The 25,196-nt window shown below is 42.3% G+C and overlaps 3 protein-coding genes and 1 long non-coding RNA gene across 6 annotated transcripts in view; 1 reads left to right on the top strand and 3 right to left on the bottom strand.

Annotated features, from left to right (window-relative positions):
* Positions 1-25,196, top strand: part of LOC125801619 (uncharacterized) — a 155,336-nt gene that overhangs the window by 59,837 nt on the left and 70,303 nt on the right. The window lies entirely within an intron of this gene.
* LOC125801100 (NACHT, LRR and PYD domains-containing protein 12-like) overlaps positions 1-25,196 on the bottom strand; it is a 318,379-nt gene that overhangs the window by 253,812 nt on the left and 39,371 nt on the right. The window lies entirely within an intron of this gene.
* The window catches only part of LOC125801200 (zinc finger protein 585A-like), a 62,648-nt gene that overhangs the window by 32,695 nt on the left and 4,757 nt on the right, over positions 1-25,196 (bottom strand). The gene's annotated exons all lie outside the window — the stretch shown is intronic.
* On the bottom strand, positions 6,444-13,286 carry LOC125801279 (uncharacterized). 3 transcript variants are annotated; one of them, XR_007438656.1, is made up of 3 exons: positions 11,460-13,286; positions 7,273-7,345; positions 6,444-7,182 (listed from the first exon to the last, which is right to left on the bottom strand). XR_007438656.1 is itself a non-coding variant. In XM_049477732.1 (3 exons), exons 1-3 carry the CDS (start codon positions 12,070-12,072, stop codon positions 7,134-7,136), a joined length of 735 nt encoding a protein of 244 aa, XP_049333689.1. In that variant the 5' UTR covers positions 12,073-12,976; the 3' UTR covers positions 6,444-7,133. The 3 variants fall into 3 exon arrangements, 1 of the variants encoding a protein (XP_049333689.1); XM_049477732.1 differs by having other exon boundaries at positions 11,460-12,976; XR_007438655.1 differs by having other exon boundaries at positions 6,444-7,345.

Below are 25,196 nucleotides of genomic sequence, written 5' to 3'. Positions count from 1 at the left end.
AAGAACAAAAACAACAATCCCATCAATCAAAGATGAGACCAGATTAATCAGCCAAACATGAAATGAAATTAATCAAGTATTTGGGAAATTCTATAAAAATCTATACTCACCAGAACACGATCCAGACCCAATAGATATTCACACTTTCCTCAATAATATACACCTACCCAAACTAACTGAAGAACAAAGAAGCATATTAGAAAAGCCAATAACATCAGAAGAACTCCATAAAGCCCTCCGTAAGATGCGTAATAACAAAGCACCAGGACCAGATGGCTTTCCCGCAGAATTCTACAAGCATTTCTGGTCAATATTTGGCCCAATGTTCAGTAGAGTAATAGCAGAAATTAAACACAATAAGAGACTACCAACAGAAATGAATACAGCTACAATATCACTCCATCTTAAACCTACAAAGATCCTACCTTAGCATCCAGCTACCGTCCACTGTCACTAATTAACACAGACACAAAGCTAATAAGTAAGACATTAGCTACCAGACTGGAAACGGTTCTCCCATCCCTCATACATCCTGATCAGACCGGCTTCATCAAAGGCAGACAATCAGTTACCAACAGTCGCAGACTACTCAATCTGATACATCACACAACAGTCCATAAGTCAAAAACTGCAATAGTCACTTTAGATGCAGAGAAGGCTTTCGATAAGGTTAATTGGAAATTCCTTTTCACTACACTACATTAACTAGGTTTTGGAGAATCATTTATAGAATGGATTAAAACTCTCTACACTTCACCCAAAGCCACAGTCAATACTAACGGACTAATATCACAGAATTTCACACTGCACAGAGGAACTAGGCAAGGATGCCCACTCTCTCCTCTACTGTTCTCTATTTTCATAGAACCATTAGCAGCAGCTATACAACAATGCCCAAATATCAAAAGGTATCCATACCCACACTACCGAACACAAAATCAGCCTTTATGCAGATGATATTCTTCTATTTCTACAAAACCCACTCTCCTCAATTCCTCAGATTACACAAATAATTAAAACATTCTCTAAAATCTCAGATTATTCCATTAACTGGTCTAAATCCACCGTTCTACCATTTAACATGAACTGGGAAGTTTCCTCCCAGCTGTCTGAGCTGCACACACTTAATTTTAGACCACTACTCACAACCATCAACAATGATATCCAACGCTGAATGAACCTTCCACTATCCTACCAATATCCACAATCAAAATGACAATATTACCTAAATTAAACTACCTCTTCTCAAGGATTCCCATCCAACCTCCACCTACATGGTTTAAAACCTTAGACGCAATCATCTCTAAATTCTACTGGAAAAATAAACATTAGACTTGCACCCACTATTTACTCACCCATATGGCACAACCCCGACTTCCCCGCCATCAAAAAAAACTCAAAACTACAAAAATGGAGAGAAAAAGGTATTACACATTTACACCACGTTCTACACAACAATAACTCGGCTACTTTCTCACATCTAACCCAAAAATATAGCATTGAGAGGAACCAGTATTTGGAAAACCCCAACTTGGATCCATGTTTAACTCAAAAATCAAAGATTACGCAATACTAGAACTTAGCCCACCAATTTCAGAATTCCTTAATATCTCTTCTTCAGACAAAATTCTATCAAAAATATATAGACTTTTATTCAAATTAGACCAAACAGTCGCTATCCCAATAAAAAATGGAAAGAAGATATCTTAATTACCCCCAATGCTGATTTCTGGAGAAACATTATGGAAAACACATTCACCATGACTAACAATACTAACCTCCACCTTATACAATATAAAGCAATTCACAGGGTTCACTACACTAAGCAAAAGTTACATAAAATGGGACTAGTAGATTCAGAAATCTGCATACACTGCTTACTAAACTCTCCAGACAATTACATACATGCTCTATGGTACTGCCCACCAATCAAACACTTCTGGCAGCTTGTTATAACTCGACTAACTCCACTATTTAAACAGCCAATCTCTCCATCCCCATCACTCTGCCTGCTTGGTGACACATGAACCACAAACCTAAACCAGGAGGAAAGCAGAGCACTTTTGGTGGGGCTAACCATCGCCAAAAAACAATTCTCACAAACTGGAAATCAAGGACAAAAATCCCCATCAGTCAATTGGAAAACTCACTCACAGAACACATAGAAATGGAAAAAATATCTGCATCTCTCAAAAACAGAACTCATGAACACATAAAAACCTGGTCAGCATTAAACAACCTCCTACATCAGTGACTCCATCAGTCTTTAACCGATAACCTACACACATCCATTATATATCTACATATCATCATATCATCATATCATCACACATCATCCATATATCACCGCTACATGAATGTTCCTACACACACACACACACATGCACACAGTCACATAACACATTTAACATTTAAGACATTTAGCTATTTTTATTTACTTATTAATGTTTTTGTTATTCTGTGTGTTATTATGTTAGGGATGGATAAATAGAAACATATAGGAAGCCATACTATATGATTTTTTTTTCTTTTTCTTTCAAGGGCACAACTTCTTCTTTTGTTTTTTTTTCTCTCTCTCTCTTCTCTTCCCCTATATATTTTTTTCTATTTGGTTTATTTGTATATATACACATCGTTATGTCCTCCCTCTGCACAGTGACCTCAGATATCAGAAATTTGTATTAATACGAATAAAGTCTTAATGGTCCTCCGAAGAGGGGGGGTGTGGTAACCAAGTGGGGGTGGTAACCAAGTATTTTAAATATACTTGGTTACTTTATTATCCTTTGCAGTTATTTGAAAATTATTTCAGTTTGGATTTTGCCAGTCTTTGCTTTTATTTTTGTGAATTTTCTGTGGATTTTTTTTTATTTTTCTGTTAAAGACTTTTGCTTCTGGAATCTCTTCTTTGCTTTTGCTTTAGTTTTTTGCTTCTGAGTTGTGGCACACTTTTCACGGGTGAGCGGGGCTAAGAAGAAACCCCTTGAATCTCCCTGAACCCTCATCTGAGACTGACCACGCCCACCCCACCAGTTTCAAGCGTCCTTCCAAAAACGGAGAGCGAACAGCTTCTAGTGCACAGCAGCAGCGGCAGATATTTTTACAATTAAATTTCATACAAACGTTTTGTTCAATGTTATATTATGTTATATTATTCTCTGTTTCACTCCATTAAAAAGATCACATTAGCGAGATGTGCTAAATATTCATGCACAAAGTATGATAGTTACCTAGTCAGTGAGCTAGTGAATTAGATAGTTACCTATTCAGTGAGCTAGTGAGTTAGCTAGTTACCTACTTTGTGCATGAAAATTTAGCATGTTAATGTGAGCTTTTTGATGGAGTGAAACAGAGATTTAATATAACATTGAACAGAACGTTTGTATGAAATTTAATTGTAAACACAATCCGCTGCTGCTGTTGTGCACTGGAAGCTTTTCGCTCTCCGTGTTTGGAAGGACGCTTGAAATTGGCGGGGTGGGCGTGGTGAGTCCAGAACCAGATGACCAATGGAGATTCAAGGCGAACACCTTCTTCTTAACCCCGCCCACCTGTGAAAAGTGTGCCAAAACTCAGAAGAAAAAAACTAAAGCAGAAGCAAGGGAGAGATTCCAGAAGCAAAAGTCCAAAAAACTCCACAAAAAATTCACAAAAACACAAAAATAAAAGCAAAGACTGGCCAAACCTAAACTGAAATAACATAACCAAGTATATTTAAAAATATATATTTGCTATATATTTTTTCTCTTTTAAATTTGCAACATACAATTTTTGCTTTTGATTCTTAACATTTTGATTGTGGATTTTATTTTTTGTGTAAAACTTTTGGCACAAACGGAGAGAGAGAGAGAGAGAGAGAGAGAGAGAGAGAGAGAGAGAGAGAGAAACAAATGGAGAGAGACAAAAACAAACAGAGAAATGGAGAGAGAGCAACAAAGCTCTCTATCCAGGTCTGAGCTGGAAGTCTGAACCGGATTGTTACAGCTGGACACCGCATTAAAGCGCTTCAGTCGTTTAACCAGAAGAAATCTGCATGTTGGGTGGAGGCGGGGCAGATTACGGCAGAAGTTGGGGTCAAACTTGGTGCCGAAATAAAACTTGGGTTAAAAAAATAGTAACATGTTACTGATTCCAACCTAACAGCATATGTTAATGATTTAATGCTGACAGCCCTGATAATTTCAAATTATAAATCACAGAAACACTGACCTGAGAATCTGCAGTTTACATTGTGAACTCTTCAGTCCAGCAGAGAGCAGCTCCACTCCTGAATCCTGCAGGTCATTGTTACTGAGGTCCAGCTCTTTCAGGGAGGAGTTTTCCAGGTTTAAAACTGATTCCAGATTTTCACACGTCTTTACTCCAAGATTACATGAAGCTAGTCTAAAAATCAAGAATAAACAAATGATTTCACAATAAACCCAAAGAAGAATATTTGAATGGATTGACAAAGAATAGAGAGCTGGTGTTTCGTTATAGTGAAACAGTTAACATGCAGAAATCTCCACTTTATTTGTGATCAGCATGGGCATACAGTTCACCAAAAGCTCTGGGACAGATTATAATGAGTTAAAAAAGAAAAGGAAATGTTTAACAAAACATAGAATGAGCAAGGCTTTTTGGAGTATGTGAATTTATTCTATTTTCCCAGTTAAACTCTGGAAAAACATTACACCTTCTCCAACATATATATAGGTTAGAAATAAATACAGACACTTAAAACGTATGTTCTATATAAAATTGTTGTTGTATTGCTAAATAATTTCTCCAAAGCATATTGAGATGCAAGATGCAAGAGATGTGCATTTATTTTAACAAAAACATATTACTTGCCCAAAACCATTTTTAAGATTGTATTTAATCAGTCTTAGACAGAAACTTCATGTACTGTTAACATTAAAATGATGGTTTAACTATTATTACACACAAAGGATAATACATGCTTATATGTGACAATGTGAATAATGTGAATCTACCAGTGATTGAATGGAAACTGATTCTACACATCAGCAGTTGATTAAAAACTGTGTGGCCTAAATAAAAATACTCACACAGCTCTTCTGGATATTTTAACTACTGGAAGCAGTCTCAGAAGACACTCCTCTGATGGATCATATTTACTGAGGTTAAACTCCTCCAGCTCTTCTTCTGAGTTCAACAACACAAACACCAGAGCTGACCACTGAGCAGGAGAGAGCCTGGCCTTTTGAAGACGACGCTCACCACCTCCACTCAGGTATTTCTGCACTTCCTGTACCAGAGAATGATCATTCAGTTCATTCAGACAGTGGAACAGATTGATGGATTTCTCTGGAGATGAGTTCTCCTCAATCCTCTCCTTGATGTATTGGACTGTTTTATTGCTGTGAGAGATCCTCTCTGTTGGGGTCAGCAACACTCCTAATATAGTCTGATTATACTCCAGTGAGAGACCCAGAAGGAAACGAAGGAACAGGTCCAGGTGTCCACTTTCACTCTGTAAGGCTCTGTCTATGGCACTGCTGAGGAAGTCAGTCATTGTTGACTTGCTGAAAAACTTGAAGAGTTTACTGGTTTGTTGTTCAGTGGATTGTTCTTTTGGAATTTTTCTGTTGAGAAATGCATATAAAGCAGCAAGAAACTCCTGAACGCTCAGATGTACAAAGCTGAAGACCTTCCCCAGGTGCAGCTTATGTTCCTCCCTGAAGATCTGGGTACACACTCCTGAGTACACTGACACTTCTCTAATATCGATACCACTCTCTCTTAGATCTTCCTCATAGAAGATCAGGTTTCCTTTCTCCAGCTGCTGGAATGCCAGTTTCCCCAGAGCCAGGATACTTGTTCTAGTCTGCTGAGGAGTGTCACTATTCCCACTGTACTTCTGGCTCTTGTGTTTGATCTGAAAGATCAGGAAGTGTGTGAACATCTGCGTCAGGGTTTTGGGAATTTCTCCACTCTCAGCTTCACTCAGCATTCTCTCTAGAACAGTGGCTGTAATCCAGCAGAAGACCGGTATGTGGCACATGATGTAGAGGCTTCTTGAAGACCTGATGTGTGTGAAGACTTTGTTGGCCAGGTCCTTATCTCTGATCCTCTTACTGAAGTACTCCTGTTTCTGAGGGTCACTGAAACCCCGCACTTCTGTTACCTGGTCAAAACACTCACGAGGGATCTGATTGGCTGCTGCTGGTCGAGAGGTGATCCAGAGGAGAGCAGAGGGAAGCAGATTCCCCTTGATGAGGTTCGTCAGCAGAACATCCACTGAGGTTTGCTCTTCTATATGTGACCTTGACCCACCATTTAAGGCAATATGACTACGCCACTCCCTTGTTATATCGGGTGGGAGACCCCTAATAAAAAAAAAGATTGACCAAAATGCCCACAATTCAACCTTTGATCGTAATCTATTAGTCCCACATACACCCTCTAACAGTTAAGGACACAAGTACATTCTCATGGAGTCTGATGCAAACAAGGAATCTTTATTTTCTTGTTTTTAAATGTCAGAGTACACTCTCAACCCACAACGGGGTAAACAACCATACACAATTCTATAAACACAATTTTACTCATTCAGTATTTAGATTATAAAATAAAACGTAGATAATTTTATTAGGGTAGCTAAAAAATGTTCCAAGACAATAAAATTATTCAAGTATCAAATGGTGGTTCCCCAAGAAAGAGGAATGTACCCACTTTAATCTCGAGCAACCAAGGGCTCACACTCAGTACGGCTGTATCACCTCACACTACACTCACATGCATATAAATATACTGCGATGAAAATAACAAAAAAAAAAAAAAAGAAAAAAAATCACAACCTACACAAAGCAAATCCCAAACTTAGAAAAATAAATATACACACTCATTAAACCCATACATCCAGAATTGAAAACCAAATACAATACTGAGGTGAATCCTAATTACTCAGAGCTTACTGAGGTTATACTCCATAAAAAAAAGGAAACCTAACCATTATTGAATTAGTAACTTGGGTTGATTCAGGCACCCCACTAATATCAGCAGTAGGTTAAATCGGTATTTTGGGTTATATCAACCAAATTCTAGTTAGGACTAGGACTGGGTCTCCCACAAGGTTGAGACTACAGCAGGGAGTATAACACTAGAATTAAACTATATAATAAAACATTCTAAAAACAGTATGTAGAACAGTGGCTACTATCACAGGCATGCGCCATCCTGTAAGGCACACATAGACACAAGTACCCAATTATTCCTTTGAGTTTTTCTTAAAAATCAGTATTAGCTTATTTTAACTTCAATATTTACCTGTGCAACAGCAGTATTTGCCCAATTAAGAGTATTCCTTCAGCTCCTGCCCACCCTCCAGGTGAAGCTCTCACTGTAATATGTACAATCAACTTTAGTTAATTTGATATAAGCTAATATTACCCCCCCCCCCACACACCAAACATGGATAATCTCATACCTGATAATAAATGCCCACGCTAAGCTCTCCTAGGCAGCCTCGCAATCACCCTCCTGCAATCTAAACACCGTGTATATATATATATATAAGTCTAAACAGTTAAAACCTGCTAAACTTTTATAAGGCAGAAAGCACAACATACCCTCATATGGTTAGCTCATACACAAGCTCACGCAGTCTCCCTCCACTCCAGAAGCTCCTCACTCCCCTCAGGAGGTTTCACACCTCGGATCCAGAATCGCAACAGTCTATTTTCTAAAAAAACTCACTCGAGTTATAAAACAAGGATATAATTATCCGCATTAAACCAGTTACCGGTACTACACACCGTGCCTGCGGCCCACCGGTGACCCAACGAGACCAAACGATCCTTGGCAAACTACCGCGAGACTAAAATGCCCCTCTAAAATGGCCGCCCCCACCACCGAACTTCAAAATAAAAGTCCCCCCCCCTAATCTCTAGCACTCTCCCTATGGGCTTCCCCACTGCTATGGCTGCCCCCAGGGATTCCTTTCAAAATAAAAGTTTTACTTGTAGCCCTACCGGCTACATTCAACCCCACTTTGAAATGTCACCGTCTCGGTAACCTTCCCTGCTCTTACCAGGGTCTAAAAAACCCTTGCACTGTATTAAGGACCGGGTGAACTGTAGTCCCCTCTGACCCCCTTGAATCAGCCATTGGGCGGGGGAGATTATGAGGGTTTGAGTGTTTACCTGCTGTGGTTCTTGTTGAGCGCCTCAGTGCTACCTGTACTGGCTGGGGTGGACAAACTTCTGGTTGGGGAGGCTGCGGATCTGTAGTAGGAATGTCAGTTTCAAGCTCTACCACCCAACATTGGGACTCCTCCTCCTCAATTGTGCTCTGGCTACCTTCCCATTGCTCCTCTTCTGGGGCCCCCTGCTTTTCTTTCGGGACGTCTGCGGGGCCAGCAACATCTTGTCCCGGAACCACTCGCAATTCTGTCCGGTGAATGTTTCTATCTGGCCCTTGTTCTCCTTCTGGGCGAATTGTATATACTCTACCATCTCCATCTAAACACTTCACCACCTTGTACCGAATGCCATCCCACACATCTTGAATTTTATTACGGCCTTGCACATGATTCTTCCTAAAAACAACAGTCCCAACAGGAAGTACTGGGGCTATCCCAGTCTGATGTTTCTGAGCCCGTTGGGTGCTTGCTGCTTTCAAGTGGCATTCCGCACTGGCATAAGCGAATTGAAGAAATTCTTTCTGTTCCGTCACCCAATCTTCCACTGATCCGTCCATAAACTGCTCCTCCACTCTCCCCAGCAATGAGTCGATGGGCAATTGTGGTTTTCGGCCAAACATGAGCTCATATGGAGTGTGGCCAGTGGATTGATGCACGGTAGTATTGTATGCAAAAATTAACTGTGGAAGATGTTGGGGCCACCTGCGCTTCTTTTCCACTGGCAACGTTCGCAGCAAGTCATGCATCGTCCGGTTGAACCTTTCACACTGTCCATTTCCGGCTGGATGGTACGGAGTAGTGCGGCTTTTCTCCACCCCATACACCTTACAAAGAGCCTTCATCAGTTCTCCTTCAAAATTTCGACCTTGGTCTGAATGTATTCGCTGAGGGATACCATACAGATAGAACCATTTTTCGGTCAGAATACGCACCACTGTACTGGCCTTTTGGTCGGTGGTGGGGTAAGCCTGAGTGAACTTTGAAAATATATCAGTCACGACCAACACATTCTCTCGGCCATCACTCGCCCGCTCTAGTACTGTGAAGTCCACTGCCACAATCTCCAAGGGTTTACAAGCAATTAGACTACCTGGAAAAGTTCGCACCTTTGGGTACACCGCTTTGGCGGCCACACAACGAGAACACTGTTGGCACCACTGCTCGATCTCCTTCCTCATCTGGGGCCAATAACATCGCTCTCTTACCAGGTGAGTGGTTCTCTCACACCCTTGGTGTCCGTGATTATCGTGGAGAGCTGTCAACACCTCAGATATTAATACCTCTGGCAACAACAGCTGTAATACTTCTTTACATTCCCCTGGCATATGAGTTAGTCTGTACAGTACTCCACTATGGTTTCTGATCCTTTTCCACTGGTTGGTCAGTTCTAGAACTGGCCGTGCCTCTGTTTTTCGTTCTTCTGCCGAAGGCGGGTAGCCCCTTCTCCAGTACACCAAAAATGCCCCAATAATGGGGTCATCTGCTTGCAGAGCCATTAAGTCAGCCTTTCGTCGCAAAGGGAGAGTGTTCATTTCGGCAATCATTCCGGTGTTTTGTACCCCTGGCAATTCCTGGTCAATACATGGTACTGCAATCCCTGGTGTTACTTCTTGGATCGTCACAGGGGGTGGCCGCTCGACCTGCCGAGATAAAGCGTCAGCATTGCGATTCGCCCCTCCAGGGCGATACTTGATATCAAAGTCAAAGAGGGCCAGTTGGGATGCCCACCGCTGCTCTACTGCTCCCAATTTTGCTGTCTGTAGGTAGCTCAATGGATTATTGTCAGTAAATACCATGAATTTGGCCCCCAACAGGTACTCACGGAACTTCTCGGTTATTGCCCATTTCAGCCCCAGGAGTTCCAACTTCATAGAGCTATAGTTTGACATGTTTCTCTCTGTTGGGTGAAACCCTCTACTGGCGTAAGCAACAGGTCTTTTCTTTCCTTCGTGTTCCTGCGACAGAACGGCCCCAAGACCACTATGGCTTGCATCAATTTCCAAGATAAATGGCTTTGAAAAATCAGCATACGCTAGCACTGGTGCAGTCACTAACTTATTTTTCAAAGCATTAAAGGCGACCTCACACAGATTATCCCACCTCCCTTCCAAAGACCTGTTACTCATCTTCCTTTTACCCTCTTGCAAGGTTGCTACCAGCTTATGCAAAGGGGCGGCGGTTTTGGCAAACTGGTCCACAAAGCGGCGATAATATGACGCAAACCCGAGAAAGGATCTAAGTTCTTTTACCGTCTCGGGACGTCTCCATTCTGCAACCGCTCGAATCTTTTCAGGATCTGTTGCCACCCCATTCGAAGAAATCACATGTCCCAAATAGTGAACCTCTGACTGAAAGAAATGGCACTTCTCAAGTTTCAATTTTAAATTGTACTGTTGCAGTCTTCCCAGTACCATTTCCAGACGCTGTAGGTGAGTGTCAAATGATGGAGAAAAAATAACTATGTCATCCAAATATAATAATAGCGAATGGAACCGTTTATCACCAAAAATACGCTCCATTAAACGCTGAAAAGTACTCGGGGCGTTACAAAGTCCAAAGGGCATTCGATTGAACTCGAAGAGCCCAAATGGGGTACAGAAAGCAGTCTTTTGTTTATCTTTTTCAGCCATGGGAACTTGGTTATAGCCACTGGTAAGATCAAGGGTGGAAAACAGTCTTGCCCCTGCCAAAGCATCCAAGGACTCCTCTATCCTTGGCAGAGGATAAGCGTCTTTTCGAGTCTTGGCGTTTAACTGTCGATAGTCCACGCACAGCCGTATCGTCCCATCCTTCTTCTGGACCACGACAATTGGAGACGAGTAGGGGCTACAGCTCACCCGGACAATCTCCCTATCCACCAAATCTTGAATATGGGCTTTGACCTGCTCATACTGTGACGGCGGGAGACGGCGGTACCGCTGACGAACTGGAATATCATCTAAAACAGGAATCTCATGGGCGATCAAGTTAGTACACCCCACATCACCCTCACTATGGCTGAACACTCCACTAAACTGTTGGAGTAGAGCCTTTCCTTGCTGTTCCTGCTCTGTAGACAATGTAGGCCAAGAAAGACTAGACAAATCCAATTCGCTATGTCCGACACTCAAGGACCTAATCACTGCTACTCGCCCTTCTACTCCAGTCTGTTCCTCAAAAGACAGTACCTGCCTACTCGTCTGCTGTTCTGCACAAAACAATGCTCCAAGCACAGTAGCGGGAGGGATCCATATATCCCTAGTTTCTACATTTACCACTGGTACAACCAACTGTCCTCTATTAAACGGAAGAAAAGCTCTAGATAATAAAATACCTGGAGGGAGCCTTCCATTGCCCGGTTCAAGGAGCACAGACTGCAGTGATGGCCCCAAATGCTGGTTTCCTATGGCCTCCACCAACTTCACTGATCCTGCAGGGACACGCACTGCTGTACGCCCGGCCACCTTAGCTGGTCCTAGATACCCGGTTGCTGGCAAACACTCTAATTTTTGGCATTCGGCAAACACCTGTCTCCAGGCATTCCTTTTTGACTGCAAAAGAGTGGTCTGGAACAAGGAAGAACCATGCTGCTGGAATATTTCGCTGTAACATGGGCTAATCACATTCATGCCTAGTAAACCTGGAACCTTGGACTTTTGGACTCTAGTATGGGGATCACTAGGATCCCTTACTACCAAGACACCCATCCCTGGTAAAGTTCTACCCAAGACTTGAATGTCAACCTCTAGATAACCCAAATAAGGAACTTCCAACCCATTAGCTGCTCTGAGTTGAAGCCAGCGACACTCTTGAAGTTGGCCTGATAGAGACTGTAAATGTTCATCAAATAATTTTTCTGTCACGGTGGTTACCATGGAGCCTGTGTCTAACAGACAAGACACCGGAACCCCTCCCATCACTACTTCTACTACCGGGCACTCCCCCATAAGCTTTGACCCATCCCCAGAAGTTAACCTTGAGCCCACTTTACCCTGACCTGATGTTTGGCTCTCGCCACCAGAGGGTTCTAGTTTCCCTGCGGCTCTGAAATGCTGGCCACCACACCCGTCCTAGGACTGGAGCGACTGTCCCCCCCTCTAGGCACCATACCTGGTCCCCTTCCTGCCCTACAAAACCTTGCAATGTGTCCTACCTGGTTGCACCGCAAACAAATAGGCTTCCCTGTAGGATCGTAACGAAACTGTCCAGCTGCATTAGCCATAGGTTCCCTATGAGGCGGAGGGTGGGTGCTAGTCAAGGAAAGATGGTTCATCAGCATGTCTAACTGTGCTTGCTGCTTTCTCAGGCACTCCTTTAATTCAGATAGTTCCGTATTAGCTTTAGGTGTTACAGTCTGGCTTTCCATGTTACACTCACCCATGACTTCAACCTGAGTGTCACAAGAATACGCCCTGGCCCTTGGATTGCCCACATGCTCGCCTTCTTCCACCCATCGGATGGCTTCGCTGCGAATAGTCAAAAAAGAAACATTAGGGTCAAGTCTCACTGATCGCTTAAGTTCCCTTCGAAGCATACCATCTCTTACGTGTTCAATAAATTGATCACGCACCAGATGGTCTGCATTTGAAATCAACCGGGGGCTTCTACGTTTGATTGCTTCCATAAGGGACAGCAAAACGTGGGAATACTCACGTAAAGATTCCCCGTCTAGTTGTCTACGCTGAAAAAATTGTTTCTGAAGGCCTATATAGGATTGAGAACATCCATAAATTTCTTTTAAAATATCTAAAATTTTCTTCGGGTCATTTCTTTCACTAATGGGGCGGAATTTGATTTCATTTTTAGCCTCACCGTCCAATTGATCATATATGAACAACGCTTGCTCGATTTGAGACATGTGACGGCTCTCCAAGGACCGATGGACCTCTTCAACCCAGTCCTCCACTGTTAACACATCAGTAGGTTTCCCTGAAAATCTAGGGCATTTTCTCTCTCTAGGCATATATACATATCGTTCAGTTACCCCACATGTCTCTGAAAGATTAACACTCCCTTCAGTAGCATTATCACTAGCACTAGCACTAGCCCCTACATTGGAGCGCAAACGTTCATTATCAGCTTGTAGCTGTTGTACACGCTCAGCCAAAACTCTAAGCTGCTCTTCCATATCAGAATCTACTACAGACATTAAGAGAGCGGAAAGGGAAAAGGGAAAAAAAAACAAAAAAAATATATATATATATATATTTTTTTTTTTTGTTATATCTATCTATCTATATATATATTTCCAGAGTCCCAAGATAAGCAGCAAAACAAATTACTTCTCCAACCCCAAAAGAAAAACAAAGAAGGGAAAAAAAAAAATCTTCTTTGAAGGTTTGGTCCTGGATCCCAGCTGGTCTTCAGATAATAGCCACTGTTCTCTGTTCTCCCTTATATATAAACCATGGGGTGCCAAAATTCAACACAACTACAGCCACTATTAGTATACGATTATATCTTACTATAAGTATAATTTTTCCTTTCTTGCATCAAAACTCCATCCTGCCGACTACGCCATAAATGTGACCTTGACCCACCATTTAAGGCAATATGACTACGCCACTCCCTTGTTATATCGGGTGGGAGACCCCTAATAAAAAAAAAGATTGACCAAAATGCCCACAATTCAACCTTTGATCGTAATCTATTAGTCCCACATACACCCTCTAACAGTTAAGGACACAAGTACATTCTCATGGAGTCTGATGCAAACAAGGAATCTTTATTTTCTTGTTTTTAAATGTCAGAGTACACTCTCAACCCACAACGGGGTAAACAACCATACACAATTCTATAAACACAATTTTACTCATTCAGTATTTAGATTATAAAATAAAACGTAGATAATTTTATTAGGGTAGCTAAAAAATGTTCCAAGACAATAAAATTATTCAAGTATCAAATGGTGGTTCCCCAAGAAAGAGGAATGTACCCACTTTAATCTCGAGCAACCAAGGGCTCACACTCAGTACGGCTGTATCACCTCACACTACACTCACATGCATATAAATATACTGCGATGAAAATAACAAAAAAAAAAAAAAAAGAAAAAAAATCACAACCTACACAAAGCAAATCCCAAACTTAGAAAAATAAATATACACACTCATTAAACCCATACATCCAGAATTGAAAACCAAATACAATACTGAGGTGAATCCTAATTACTCAGAGCTTACTGAGGTTATACTCCATAAAAAAAAGGAAACCTAACCATTATTGAATTAGTAACTTGGGTTGATTCAGGCACCCCACTAATATCAGCAGTAGGTTAAATCGGTATTTTGGGTTATATCAACCAAATTCTAGTTAGGACTAGGACTGGGTCTCCCACAAGGTTGAGACTACAGCAGGGAGTATAACACTAGAATTAAACTATATAATAAAACATTCTAAAAACAGTATGTAGAACAGTGGCTACTATCACAGGCATGCGCCATCCTGTAAGGCACACATAGACACAAGTACCCAATTATTCCTTTGAGTTTTTCTTAAAAATCAGTATTAGCTTATTTTAACTTCAATATTTACCTGTGCAACAGCAGTATTTGCCCAATTAAGAGTATTCCTTCAGCTCCTGCCCACCCTCCAGGTGAAGCTCTCACTGTAATATGTACAATCAACTTTAGTTAATTTGATATAAGCTAATATTACCCCCCCCCCCACACACCAAACATGGATAATCTCATACCTGATAATAAATGCCCACGCTAAGCTCTCCTAGGCAGCCTCGCAATCACCCTCCTGCAATCTAAACACCGTGTATATATATATATATATAAGTCTAAACAGTTAAAACCTGCTAAACTTTTATAAGGCAGAAAGCACAACATACCCTCATATGGTTAGCTCATACACAAGCTCACGCAGTCTCCCTCCACTCCAGAAGCTCCTCACTCCCCTCAGGAGGTTTCACACCTCGGATCCAGAATCGCAACAGTCTATTTTCTAAAAAAACTCACTCGAGTTATAAAACAAGGATATAATTATCCGCATTAAACCAGTTACCGGTACTACACACCGTGCCTGCGGCCCACCGGTGACCCAACGAGACCAAACGATCCTTGGCAAACTACCGCGAGACTAAAATGCCCCTCTAAAATGGCCGCCCCCACCACCGAACTTCAAAATAAAAGTCCCCCCCCGTAATCTCTAGCACTCTCCCTATGGGCTTCCCCACTGCTATGGCTGCCCCCAGGGATTCCTTTCAAAATAAAAGTTTTACTTGTAGCCCTACCGGCTACATATATTCACCAAGTTCTCATTGTTCTGGAAATCTAGAGGAAGTCGACACTCATCCAGACCATCAAAAATGAACATGATCTTGTGGCTCCTATAATGTCTTGGTTTTAAATCTTGTGTTTCTGGGAAAAAGCTCTGAAGAACATTCACCAGACTGAGCTTCTTCTCCTTCATCAGATTCAGCTCTCTAAAAGGAAGTGGAAATATGAAGAGAATGTCCTGATTTACTTTTCCTTCAGACCAGTCCAGAATGAACTTCTGCACAGAGACTGTTTTTCCAATTCCAGCAACTCCTTTAGTCAGTACAGTTCTGATGGGTCGGTTCTGTTCTGGTAATGGTTTAAAGATGTCATTACATTTGATTGGTCTTTCCTCTGTTTTCCTTTTCCTGGATGCAGCTTCAATCTGTTTTACCTCATGTTCCTGATTGACATCTCCTCCATCTCCCTCTGTGATATAGAGCTCTGTGTAGATCTCATTCAGAAGTGCTGACTTTACATGTCCCGATATTCCTTCATTAAGTATCTGATATTTATCTCTCAGCTTGGATTTGAGCTTTCGTTGACATGCTGGGGCTAATTCTGATAACAGAGGAAGAGAATAAGGAACATGTAATTAGCTGTGTCTCTTTATGAAAGACCCCTGTGTAGAACGACTTTGATACAGTCGATAATTGTTAGGTTTAAGGATACATTTGATGCTGTGACACAATATCTTATCACAAAATCCAGATAATTATTGCTGATTATTCTAATTTAAAAAGCAGAACTCCACTGAGAAAACAAATTAGCACTATTTGGTCCCCATTCTCATGACCCAGAACTCTTACTGCTCTCTAGTGTGTTGGCGAGGTCTGTCTGATTCATGTTCCTCAGGATGTGCAGTGTGACCTTCAGAACCCCCTCCTTCTGATCATCCACCTCTCCCTCAGAGCATGCTGGGTAATCTGAACTCAGGAGCTTCTTGAATGTGTTCAGCTCGTTCTTCACTTGAGAGATAAACTTCTCCTGCAGCTTCTGAATAAAAACAAACATCAGAGAATCAGTAAAGCTGTTACAGTACAGAGAGAGAGATGATGACACTGATCTGAGGAGAAAAGGAGTAATGGATGCTTTGGTCTGTAAAAGGATTTAAACATCATGTTACTGCGTAGCATCACATAGCATCAGTATTAAAGGAGAACTCCAGTGTAAAATTGACTTTTGAAATATGATAAAAAAAAAGAGTATTTACCTTTGTTGAATAGCACACCTCCCCTATGCACTGGGTGCCGGCTGCTACGCTAGGAGGCAGGCTATGTGTAGTCTATATATATATATATATATATATATATATATATATGTCACATATTAGCCTGTGTCTGTCCTGTGTTTTTCCCTCTTTTGGTTTTCTGTGCTCCTGCCCTGTTTTCCTGTCTTGTGTTTCCAGCCATGTGCTTTTTTGAGCACATGGCATTGTTGTTGTTCTGTCTCCGCCGTAGCCCCGCCCTAGCACTGCCCAAGCCATTAGTGTTGTCACCTTGTGTCTCATTTGTAACTCCGCCCCCTCATTACTTCCACAGGTGTCCCTAGTGTGTGCCTGTGTATAAATACCTCATGTGATCCATTGTTCTCTGTCGCGCTTTTTGTTTGACCGTGTTCGTTAATCTTTCCAGATCGTGTTTAAATGTTTTGTTTAGCCTCAGACCTGTTGTGTTGTTTGTCCTCAGTGTCTCAGGTTTGCTTTATTTAGTTTGTTTCTTTGTTTGCTTAGTTTGCTTGTTTGGTTCAGTATTTTAGTTTATCCACTGTTTCATAGTGTTTTGTTTTAGTTACCTTTTCTTTTTATACTCCCTAGTGTTCCTTTCTTTGTTAGTTTAAATATGGAAAATAAAAAAGACTTGCACTTGCATCCTGCCTCCTCCTCCTTGTTACATAAAGCGCGACCTACTGAGGATGTAGCAAGTCTGTATTCGGCGATGCAGGAACAGCAGGAGTTTTTGGAGAGCCTTGTGTCCAAGCTTCAAGACGGACAGCCGCTGGTATTACCCTCATTGATGTCTTCCCCCTGTGAATATGATGGGGAACACGGGACCTGTGAGGGCTTCATCATGCAGTGTTCCCTCTACCTCGACCATTTGTTGTGCCCTACCCTTCCAGAACTTATAAAGGTACTTTTTATCAAGACTTTACTGAGGGGTAGGGCTTCACAATGGGCGGACATTGTGTCTGACCAAAGGCCTGAAAAGGCAAAGACGGTGGAGGGACTCTTTGAGCTACTGAAGCTCAGATTTTCAAGAGCACCAGCAGCTCCCGCTGCTCCAGCCTCAGCCTCAGCTCCAGCTCCAGCAGCTCCCGCTGCTCCAGCCTCAGCTCCAGCTCCAGCAGCTCCCGCTGATCCAGCCTCAGCTCCAGCTCCAGCAGCTCCCGCTGCTCCAGCCTCAGCTCCAGCGCCAGCAGCTCCCGCTGCTCCAGCCTCAGCTCCAGCGCCAGCAGCTCCCGCTGCTCCAGCCTCAGCTCCAGCGCCAGCAGCTCCCGCTGCTCCAGCCTCAGCTCCAGCACCAGCAGCTCCCGCTGCTCCAGCCTCAGCTCCAGCGCCAGCAGCTCCCGCTGCTCCAGCCTCAGCTCCAGCGCCAGCAGCTCCCGCTGCTGCAGCCTCAGCTCCAGCGCCAGCAGCTCCAGCCTCAGCTCCAGCTCCAGCAGCTCCCGCTGCTCCAGCCTCAGCTCCAGCTCCAGCAGCTCCCGCTGCTCCAGCCTCAGCTCCAGCTCCAGCAGCTCCCGCTGCTCCAGCCTCAGCTCCAGCTCCAGCAGCTCCAGCCTCAGCTCCAGCTCCAGCAGCTCCCGCTGCTCCAGCCTCAGCTCCAGCTCCAGCAGCTCCCGCTGCTCCAGCCTCAGCTCCAGCTCCAGCAGCTCCCGCTGCTCCAGCCTCAGCTCCAGCTCCAGCAGCTCCCGCTGCTCCAGCAGCTCCCGCTGCTCCAGCCTCAGCTCCAGCACCAGCAGTGCCTGCCGCCCACGTGGTACCCACTGCTCCAGACCCTGTGCCCGCGGCTCCGGCCGCCTCTGACCCTGTGCCTGCGGCTCCGGCCGCCTCTGACCCTGTGCCCGCGGCTCCGGCCGCCTCTGACCCTGTGCCCGCGGCTCCGGCCGCCTCTGACCCTGTGCCCGCGGCTCCGGCCGCCTCTGACCCTGTGCCCGCGGCTCCGGCCGCCTCTGACCCTGTGCCCGAGGCTCCGGCCGCCTCTGACCCTGTGCCCGAGGCTCCGGCCGCCTCTGACCCTGTGCCCGAGGCTCCGGCCGCCTCTGACCCTGTGCCCGAGGCTCCGGCCGCCTCTGACCCTGTGCCCGCGGTTCCGGCCGCCTCTGACCCTGTGCCCACTCCCAGAACTTTGTATGCCCCCAGGCCTATCCCCAGGCCTGCTCCCAGGTCACGGGCTCCTAGGCCCACCCCAAGGCCCCCGGACCTCTGCCCAAGAACTGTGCCCAGGCTGGCCCCTCTAACTACCCCACAGACTTTAGCCAGTCCTGGGCATCCCCAAGTTTTGTTTGTTCCCATGTCTCTCCCTGTCCTGGTCCCCGTGTCTGTGTTTGTTCCCGTTCCTGTCCCTGGTGGTTTTCCTGTTCCCGTCCCTGTCACCATATTTGTGTCAGTCCCAGTAAGTGTATTTGTCCCAGTTCCCCTGCCCAGTCTTGTCCAGTCCCAGTTCCCGGCCACTGTCCAGTCTCCATCCCTGTCTAGTGTCCAACCCTCTGTCCAGTCTAAGCCCCGTGTCCAGTCTTTTGTCCAGTCCTTGTCCCCTGTCCAGTCTCAGCCCCCTGTCCAGTCCTTGTCCCCTGTCCAGTCCTTGTCCCCTGTCCAGTCTCAGCCCCCTGTCCAGTCTTTTGTCCAGTCCTTGTCCCCTGTCCAGTCTAAGCCCCCTGTCCAGTCTTTGTTCATGTCCCCTGACCTGTCTGCATCCCTGTCCAATGTCCAGCCGCATGTCCAGTCTCTAGTTCAGCCCCCTGTCCAGTCTGTGTCCTTGTCCAATGTACAGCCCTCTGTCCAGTCTCTGTTCTCATCCCCCGTCCAGTCTCTGTTTCTACCACCTGTCCAGTCTCCGTTCCAGTCCAAATTAGTACCCCCTGTCTAGTTTCCTGACTCTGTTCCAGCCCCTGTGTTCGTCCCCAGGTCTTGTCTAGCCCTGTCTTGTTTTTCTGTTCCCTCTCTCTCGGCGCCTCTGGTAGTGGCGCCGTTGAGGGGGGGTAATGTCACATATTAGCCTGTGTCTGTCCTGTGTTTTTCCCTCTTTTGGTTTTCTGTGCTCCTGCCCTGTTTTCCTGTCTTGTGTTTCCAGCCATGTGCTTTTTTGAGCACATGGCATTGTTGTTGTTCTGTCTCCGCCCTAGCCCCGCCCTAGCCCTGCCCAAGCCATTAGTGTTGTCACCTTGTGTCTCATTTGTAACTCCGCCCCCTCATTACTTCCACAGGTGTCCCTAGTGTGTGCCTGTGTATAAATACCTCATGTGATCCATTGTTCTCTGTCGCGCTTTTTGTTTGACCGTGTTCGTTAATCTTTCCAGATCGTGTTTAAATGTTTTGTTTAGCCTCAGACCTGTTGTGTTGTTTGTCCTCAGTGTCTCAGGTTTGCTTTATTTAGTTTGTTTCTTTGTTTGCTTAGTTTGCTTGTTTGGTTCAGTATTTTAGTTTATCCACTGTTTCATAGTGTTTTGTTTTAGTTACCTTTTCTTTTTATACTCCCTAGTGTTCCTTTCTTTGTTAGTTTAAATATGGAAAATAAAAAAGACTTGCACTTGCATCCTGCCTCCTCCTCCTTGTTATATATATATATATATATATATATGACTACACATAGCCTGACGTAGCAGGAGGCATATATATGTGTTTGTCATTATCAGTACCGTGATGGTACTAGTGGCATGGCATGTAAACATTGTTTTTTAATAAGGTTCTCTTCTCTTTGCACTTATTAATTAATGCCTCGTTTAAATGTCAGGGCTCTTCGTATTCTACGAAGGAGGTGTGGAGCTACCTTGCTGGATCAAATTTTAAAAGTGAAATTAAACTGAAATGTAAAAGAAATCAGGGATAACCCCACCAAATATATGGTTTAGGAGTTACCTTGAATATGTGGTCCAGTTTTTCCGTGCAAATGTTTATTTTCTTCTTACTGTGGATAACAAGAAAATCCACACTTTAATCCACATGAATAAATGCTCTGATCTAAAAAGCTTTTGTTTCAACTAAATATGTTATTATTAATAAAATAAAGAATATCAGAAAATCAGATTAAAGTAAAATATAAACCTGCATTAAACCAACACGTTTCTAAATGTTTCTTAACTTTCTAATAATAAAGATTTATAAAGTCAAATAAAGATTTTTGCAATTATGTCACTCTTTATCTACAATTTTAAGGCACAGGTAAAAAAACGGTTGCTTTGACCCACTGAGTCAATGCTTAATTTGTTCTACAATTAAGAATAATCACATATAATTAAATTATAAACAGTGTCGATCAGCAACAACATAAATTTAATTAGAAAGGAAACACCTAAAAGGTTTTCCAGCATGAATTATCAAAATATGTTCTAAGGTGTATTCTGTGTCATAAAGCTTTGAGTGGAGAATATTTTTTGTAAAGTTAGGAGAAACGATCCAGAGCTTAAATAAGCTTTAGTTTACCATCAATAATATTTTTAATTTATTAGCATTTAATAAATGATCACCATCATGTTAATCAAACAATAAGTCGATTGATTAATTAATTATCCCAACAAGCCTTTTAACATTACCCAACACGTCACGACCCCGCCCCATTCAGGAGTTTTCCTCCGGCACCAGGTCAGAGTAACAATACTAACATATCCCTCTACAGTCTCTATATATAGATTAGGGGTGTGTGTGAGGGAAAATCAACATTTACTTCATGTATTCATAATCAATTACACTGATTATTCATTCAATCAGTATTATTACTCCCTGTAACAGAGTTGATTACTGTATTCTTGTATTACACTATATTCTTGTAGTTTATCATTGAGTGTTATGTGAACTTATATTCTCTGATAAGGCCATTCATTCAGACTTAAGGGCAAAGATTATAAAAGCAGAGGTCTGCCTGGAAACGAGCGGGTCATAGCAAATGGAGTTTTCTGATTTATGAATTATTCTCTCCTAAAGAAATGGAAATCGAGGTTTGCCTGGAAACTGTTTTGTCATAGTAAATAGAGCTTTCTGATTTATGAATTATTCTTGACTTTTGCTTATTCGTGCGTTTTCGGTTCCTCTTTTCAAGAGAACATCTGTTCAGCATCCTTCCTCCTGTATGCACGAGGCATCTTTAAAAAGGCCAGTCAAGAATGACTTGGGGCTCTCCGAATTTCCTGACTACCTCATCTGCTATCGCTTGCTTGCTGTATTTTTCCTTTTGCAACTTCAAAATAAAAACCTTCTCTTTTTGGCATCCCGGCTCATTGACTGTCATTTGTCGATTTCCACGACAAATTTTGGCGTCCCTGCGGTGGGCTGCTCGTGCACCGGAACCTCTAGACTCCAGAAGAAAGCGGAGGACGCTCTTGGGTTAAAAAAAAAAGAAACCCAACCTTAGAACCTCAACTGTTTTTAGAGGAAAAAGGCGTTTTCTCTGGGTGTCGAGGGGGGTGTCCGGGGCCGCTGCAGCCGCACCACGTGTGAGTATATTTTTGTTATCCTTCCTTGTCTGGTTTTGGGGCTCCCTGGCACATAGGTGAGTTTAGTGTGAAGAGGTTAGAGGCCAAACCCAGGAACATGTGATTCTTTGGTGCTGTGTGGTTGCCTCGATCCGGGATTGGGGCATAACCCAGAGAACTAGTTCCTGGGGCCGGATAACCCGCCTTTGTATGACGATATTTAAAGGTTAAAGATTTTTTTCCCTGGTTTTTTGAGAAAACGGAGGGCACAGTTTGACGGGGCTGTGAGCAAATAGGAATGCGATAGGATCGCAAACCTGCTTGTGAGTGAAAGGATCGATCCGCTCATCTGTGTGTTGGGAACGGGGAGCTCGGGCCAGGGGGGAAGCTTTGTTAAAGTACATTTTTCTAAGGGAAAATGAACGGGATGCTGAAAGACTAGTGTCTTACCAAAATTTTTTTTGATATCTAATTTTTTTTGGCTTTGCTCCGCACCGCTTCCGTTTTTTTCTCACTTCTAAATTTTTCTGTCTGGTTTTTATCCTCTCGTCTTTTCCTGTTTAGAGTGAGTGAAACAGAAGTGTGTGCGACAGTGCGACTCACAGAGAGAAAAAGAAAAGGCTTTTGTATGGGTAGATATATATATATATATATATATAAGAAAATATAAGGATATAAAAAACCTAACTATACAAGGTAAAGATCTATCTGTAAACGGAGCGGTGCAGTAGATGTTACTAATGGTCATAAATAATTAAATAATTAACAGAGTAAAGTGCAATGACATCTATTATGACAGTGACTAATGTGAAATAGAAATATAATATAATATACATATGCATACGCTATAAGACAGTTCTAAAATAAAAATGTGAAAATGTGAATACCCAATCAGGAGTACAGTGTACTTTAATGTAAGCAAGGTTGGGGAAATGTTAATATAAATAATTAAGTTGTTGAATAATGTCGGAGAGGTGTGTGACTGGATAGATAATTAGAGAATTTAGAGAATTTAATAAAGGGATTATGGGGTTGTTAGCAAAACAAATAAAAAATAAAAATAAAAATATACTATGCCACGCAGTACTGCTGTGTCAGATGTCCTCAGAGCAGGACAAATAAACATGGTTTCTGGTTTGATTGTTAAATAATCAGTTCAATAAATAGAAAATGCTACATAGTGAATAGTGAATGAGTTAATAAGTGAGCCATTCCAAACACAGCTTTTTCTATCAGGTGATTTAGTCAATTATCTTACTATTCGTTTCTTATTCAGACTGATCTCAGTTCAGTCCTAGCTGAATGAGACTTATATAAGACGGATGTAATATCTAATTTCTCTGTGATCTCATGTATCTCAGTCTATGCCGACATTTTGATCCTCTTCAGAGGGATAGTTGATTTCAGAAACCAATGAGGAAAGACCTTATTTATTTGAAAATGAAACTCAGTATTGGATGTAATACAAGCATTAGTGAATTGGGTCTTTCTCATTTTAAATAAGGGGAAATAAAATGTGTTTGAAAATGCAGCTCTCTGTTTTGCTTTACGGTATTAAATTAGACTAGAAAGAGATCTGGAAAACAGCATAAATTTAGTTTTCATGCTTATACAATGCCACCTATAAAACAAATGCATAATTTTCTGGCTGTAGCATGAACAAAATCAGCTAAGCAATATAAAATTGTTTCATCTGCATAATGGTAAAATTTGCAATCTGAGAAGCAGAGCCAGCACTATAATTTATGTATATATTAAATAAAACTGGACCAAAATTTAACTTTGTGGTACATCTGTGAGATACAGATGCCAAATCTGAATAATTATTCATTGACATGCACTCTTTTGGGTTTATTCCAGAGCAGTGTTATCAAAGCAAATAATTTAAGCTAAATTCAGTGGGAGAGAAAAGGTGATACTGATGGTAATAAATAAAATCTGTATACAATAATAACAAATAATAAACTATGGATACTTGGTGCCGTGCACAGGCTTTCACGGTGAACACCAGAGTGTGAGTTTATGACAGTATGACATACCTGGGTTTGTGCTCCCTAGCTGTACCCTGCAGGAACACTACAGCACTGAATGTTGATAAAACAGTGCTGCTACGCTGTGTGTGGTTCAGTGGGCTAGGCTGGTTAGCCAAAGACGGGTAAGATCCCAACGTACTACACAGGGACAACCTAAGACAGGCACAGTCTCGATCTGACCACCACATGCATTTTAACAGAAAACGGAGAAAACATCGTGGAAGGGAAGTGCAGCCCAGGGGGAGAGTGAGTGGATGAATGACGTGATGGGGTGTGTGTTCAGTGGAGGCCTGGGCAGGGCAGACCGGCCCAATGGACAGTAAGAGGGTGAAGCAATTTTGTGTTAAATTCTCTGAAACAGAAATTCTGTTTCAGAAAAAGGGGGAGAGGTAAATAGATGATCATTATTGCCACCATTATTTGCCCAATAATTATTTTATAGATATAGAGCATTTTTTAAACTTTTAGCTTGTTTATCTTTTTAAAGTTTGGTTTTAAAACAACCTCTATGCAGATGAGCAATTACTTTCAGCAATATTGTAACAGTCTTAACTTTAAGACACACTCAATCCTAATTTAAAAAGAAGAAATAAGAAACTTAGAAAGCACAAAATTGAACTTTCACTATTCAACATGTGAGCCACTTTTGGAGCAAGGGAAACAGTAAGTGAGATTTGGTAAATTGTTTAAGGAAATAGATGTATTGTTGATAATTGTGAAAAGCAATCTGCTTGGCATTGTATATGCATAAATACATATTGAAAATATTGAAAAGTAAATGTAAAGCATTGTTCGGATTTACTTGGTATAATAACGTGGACAAAGCATAGCATAACACCTGTGTTTATTAATATTGATAATATTATTGTTTGTAATGGAACGATTGATACAGAGAAAAATAATCACGTTCCACTTCTCCCAATTCTTAAAGCACTAAATAAAATCAACTAAATCTAGAAATCAAGGCTTTATAAAAATCTTGGGAACTGAATAAAGTCAGAATCATAATTTCTTAATAAATAGCACACCGCAGAAAAATTAAAGTGGCAGGTAAAATAATATAGCCACAAGCGGTGATGCTAAAGTCAAAGCAAAAGTAACCCAAGAAAGCCCAGTACATCAACATGGAACCATTCCTGAGACAGAAGC

Source organism: Astyanax mexicanus, chromosome 4 (genome assembly GCF_023375975.1).
Source record: "Astyanax mexicanus isolate ESR-SI-001 chromosome 4, AstMex3_surface, whole genome shotgun sequence".
Lineage (NCBI taxonomy): Eukaryota > Metazoa > Chordata > Actinopteri > Characiformes > Acestrorhamphidae > Astyanax > Astyanax mexicanus.
This window is presented reverse-complemented; position numbering and strand designations above follow the sequence as displayed.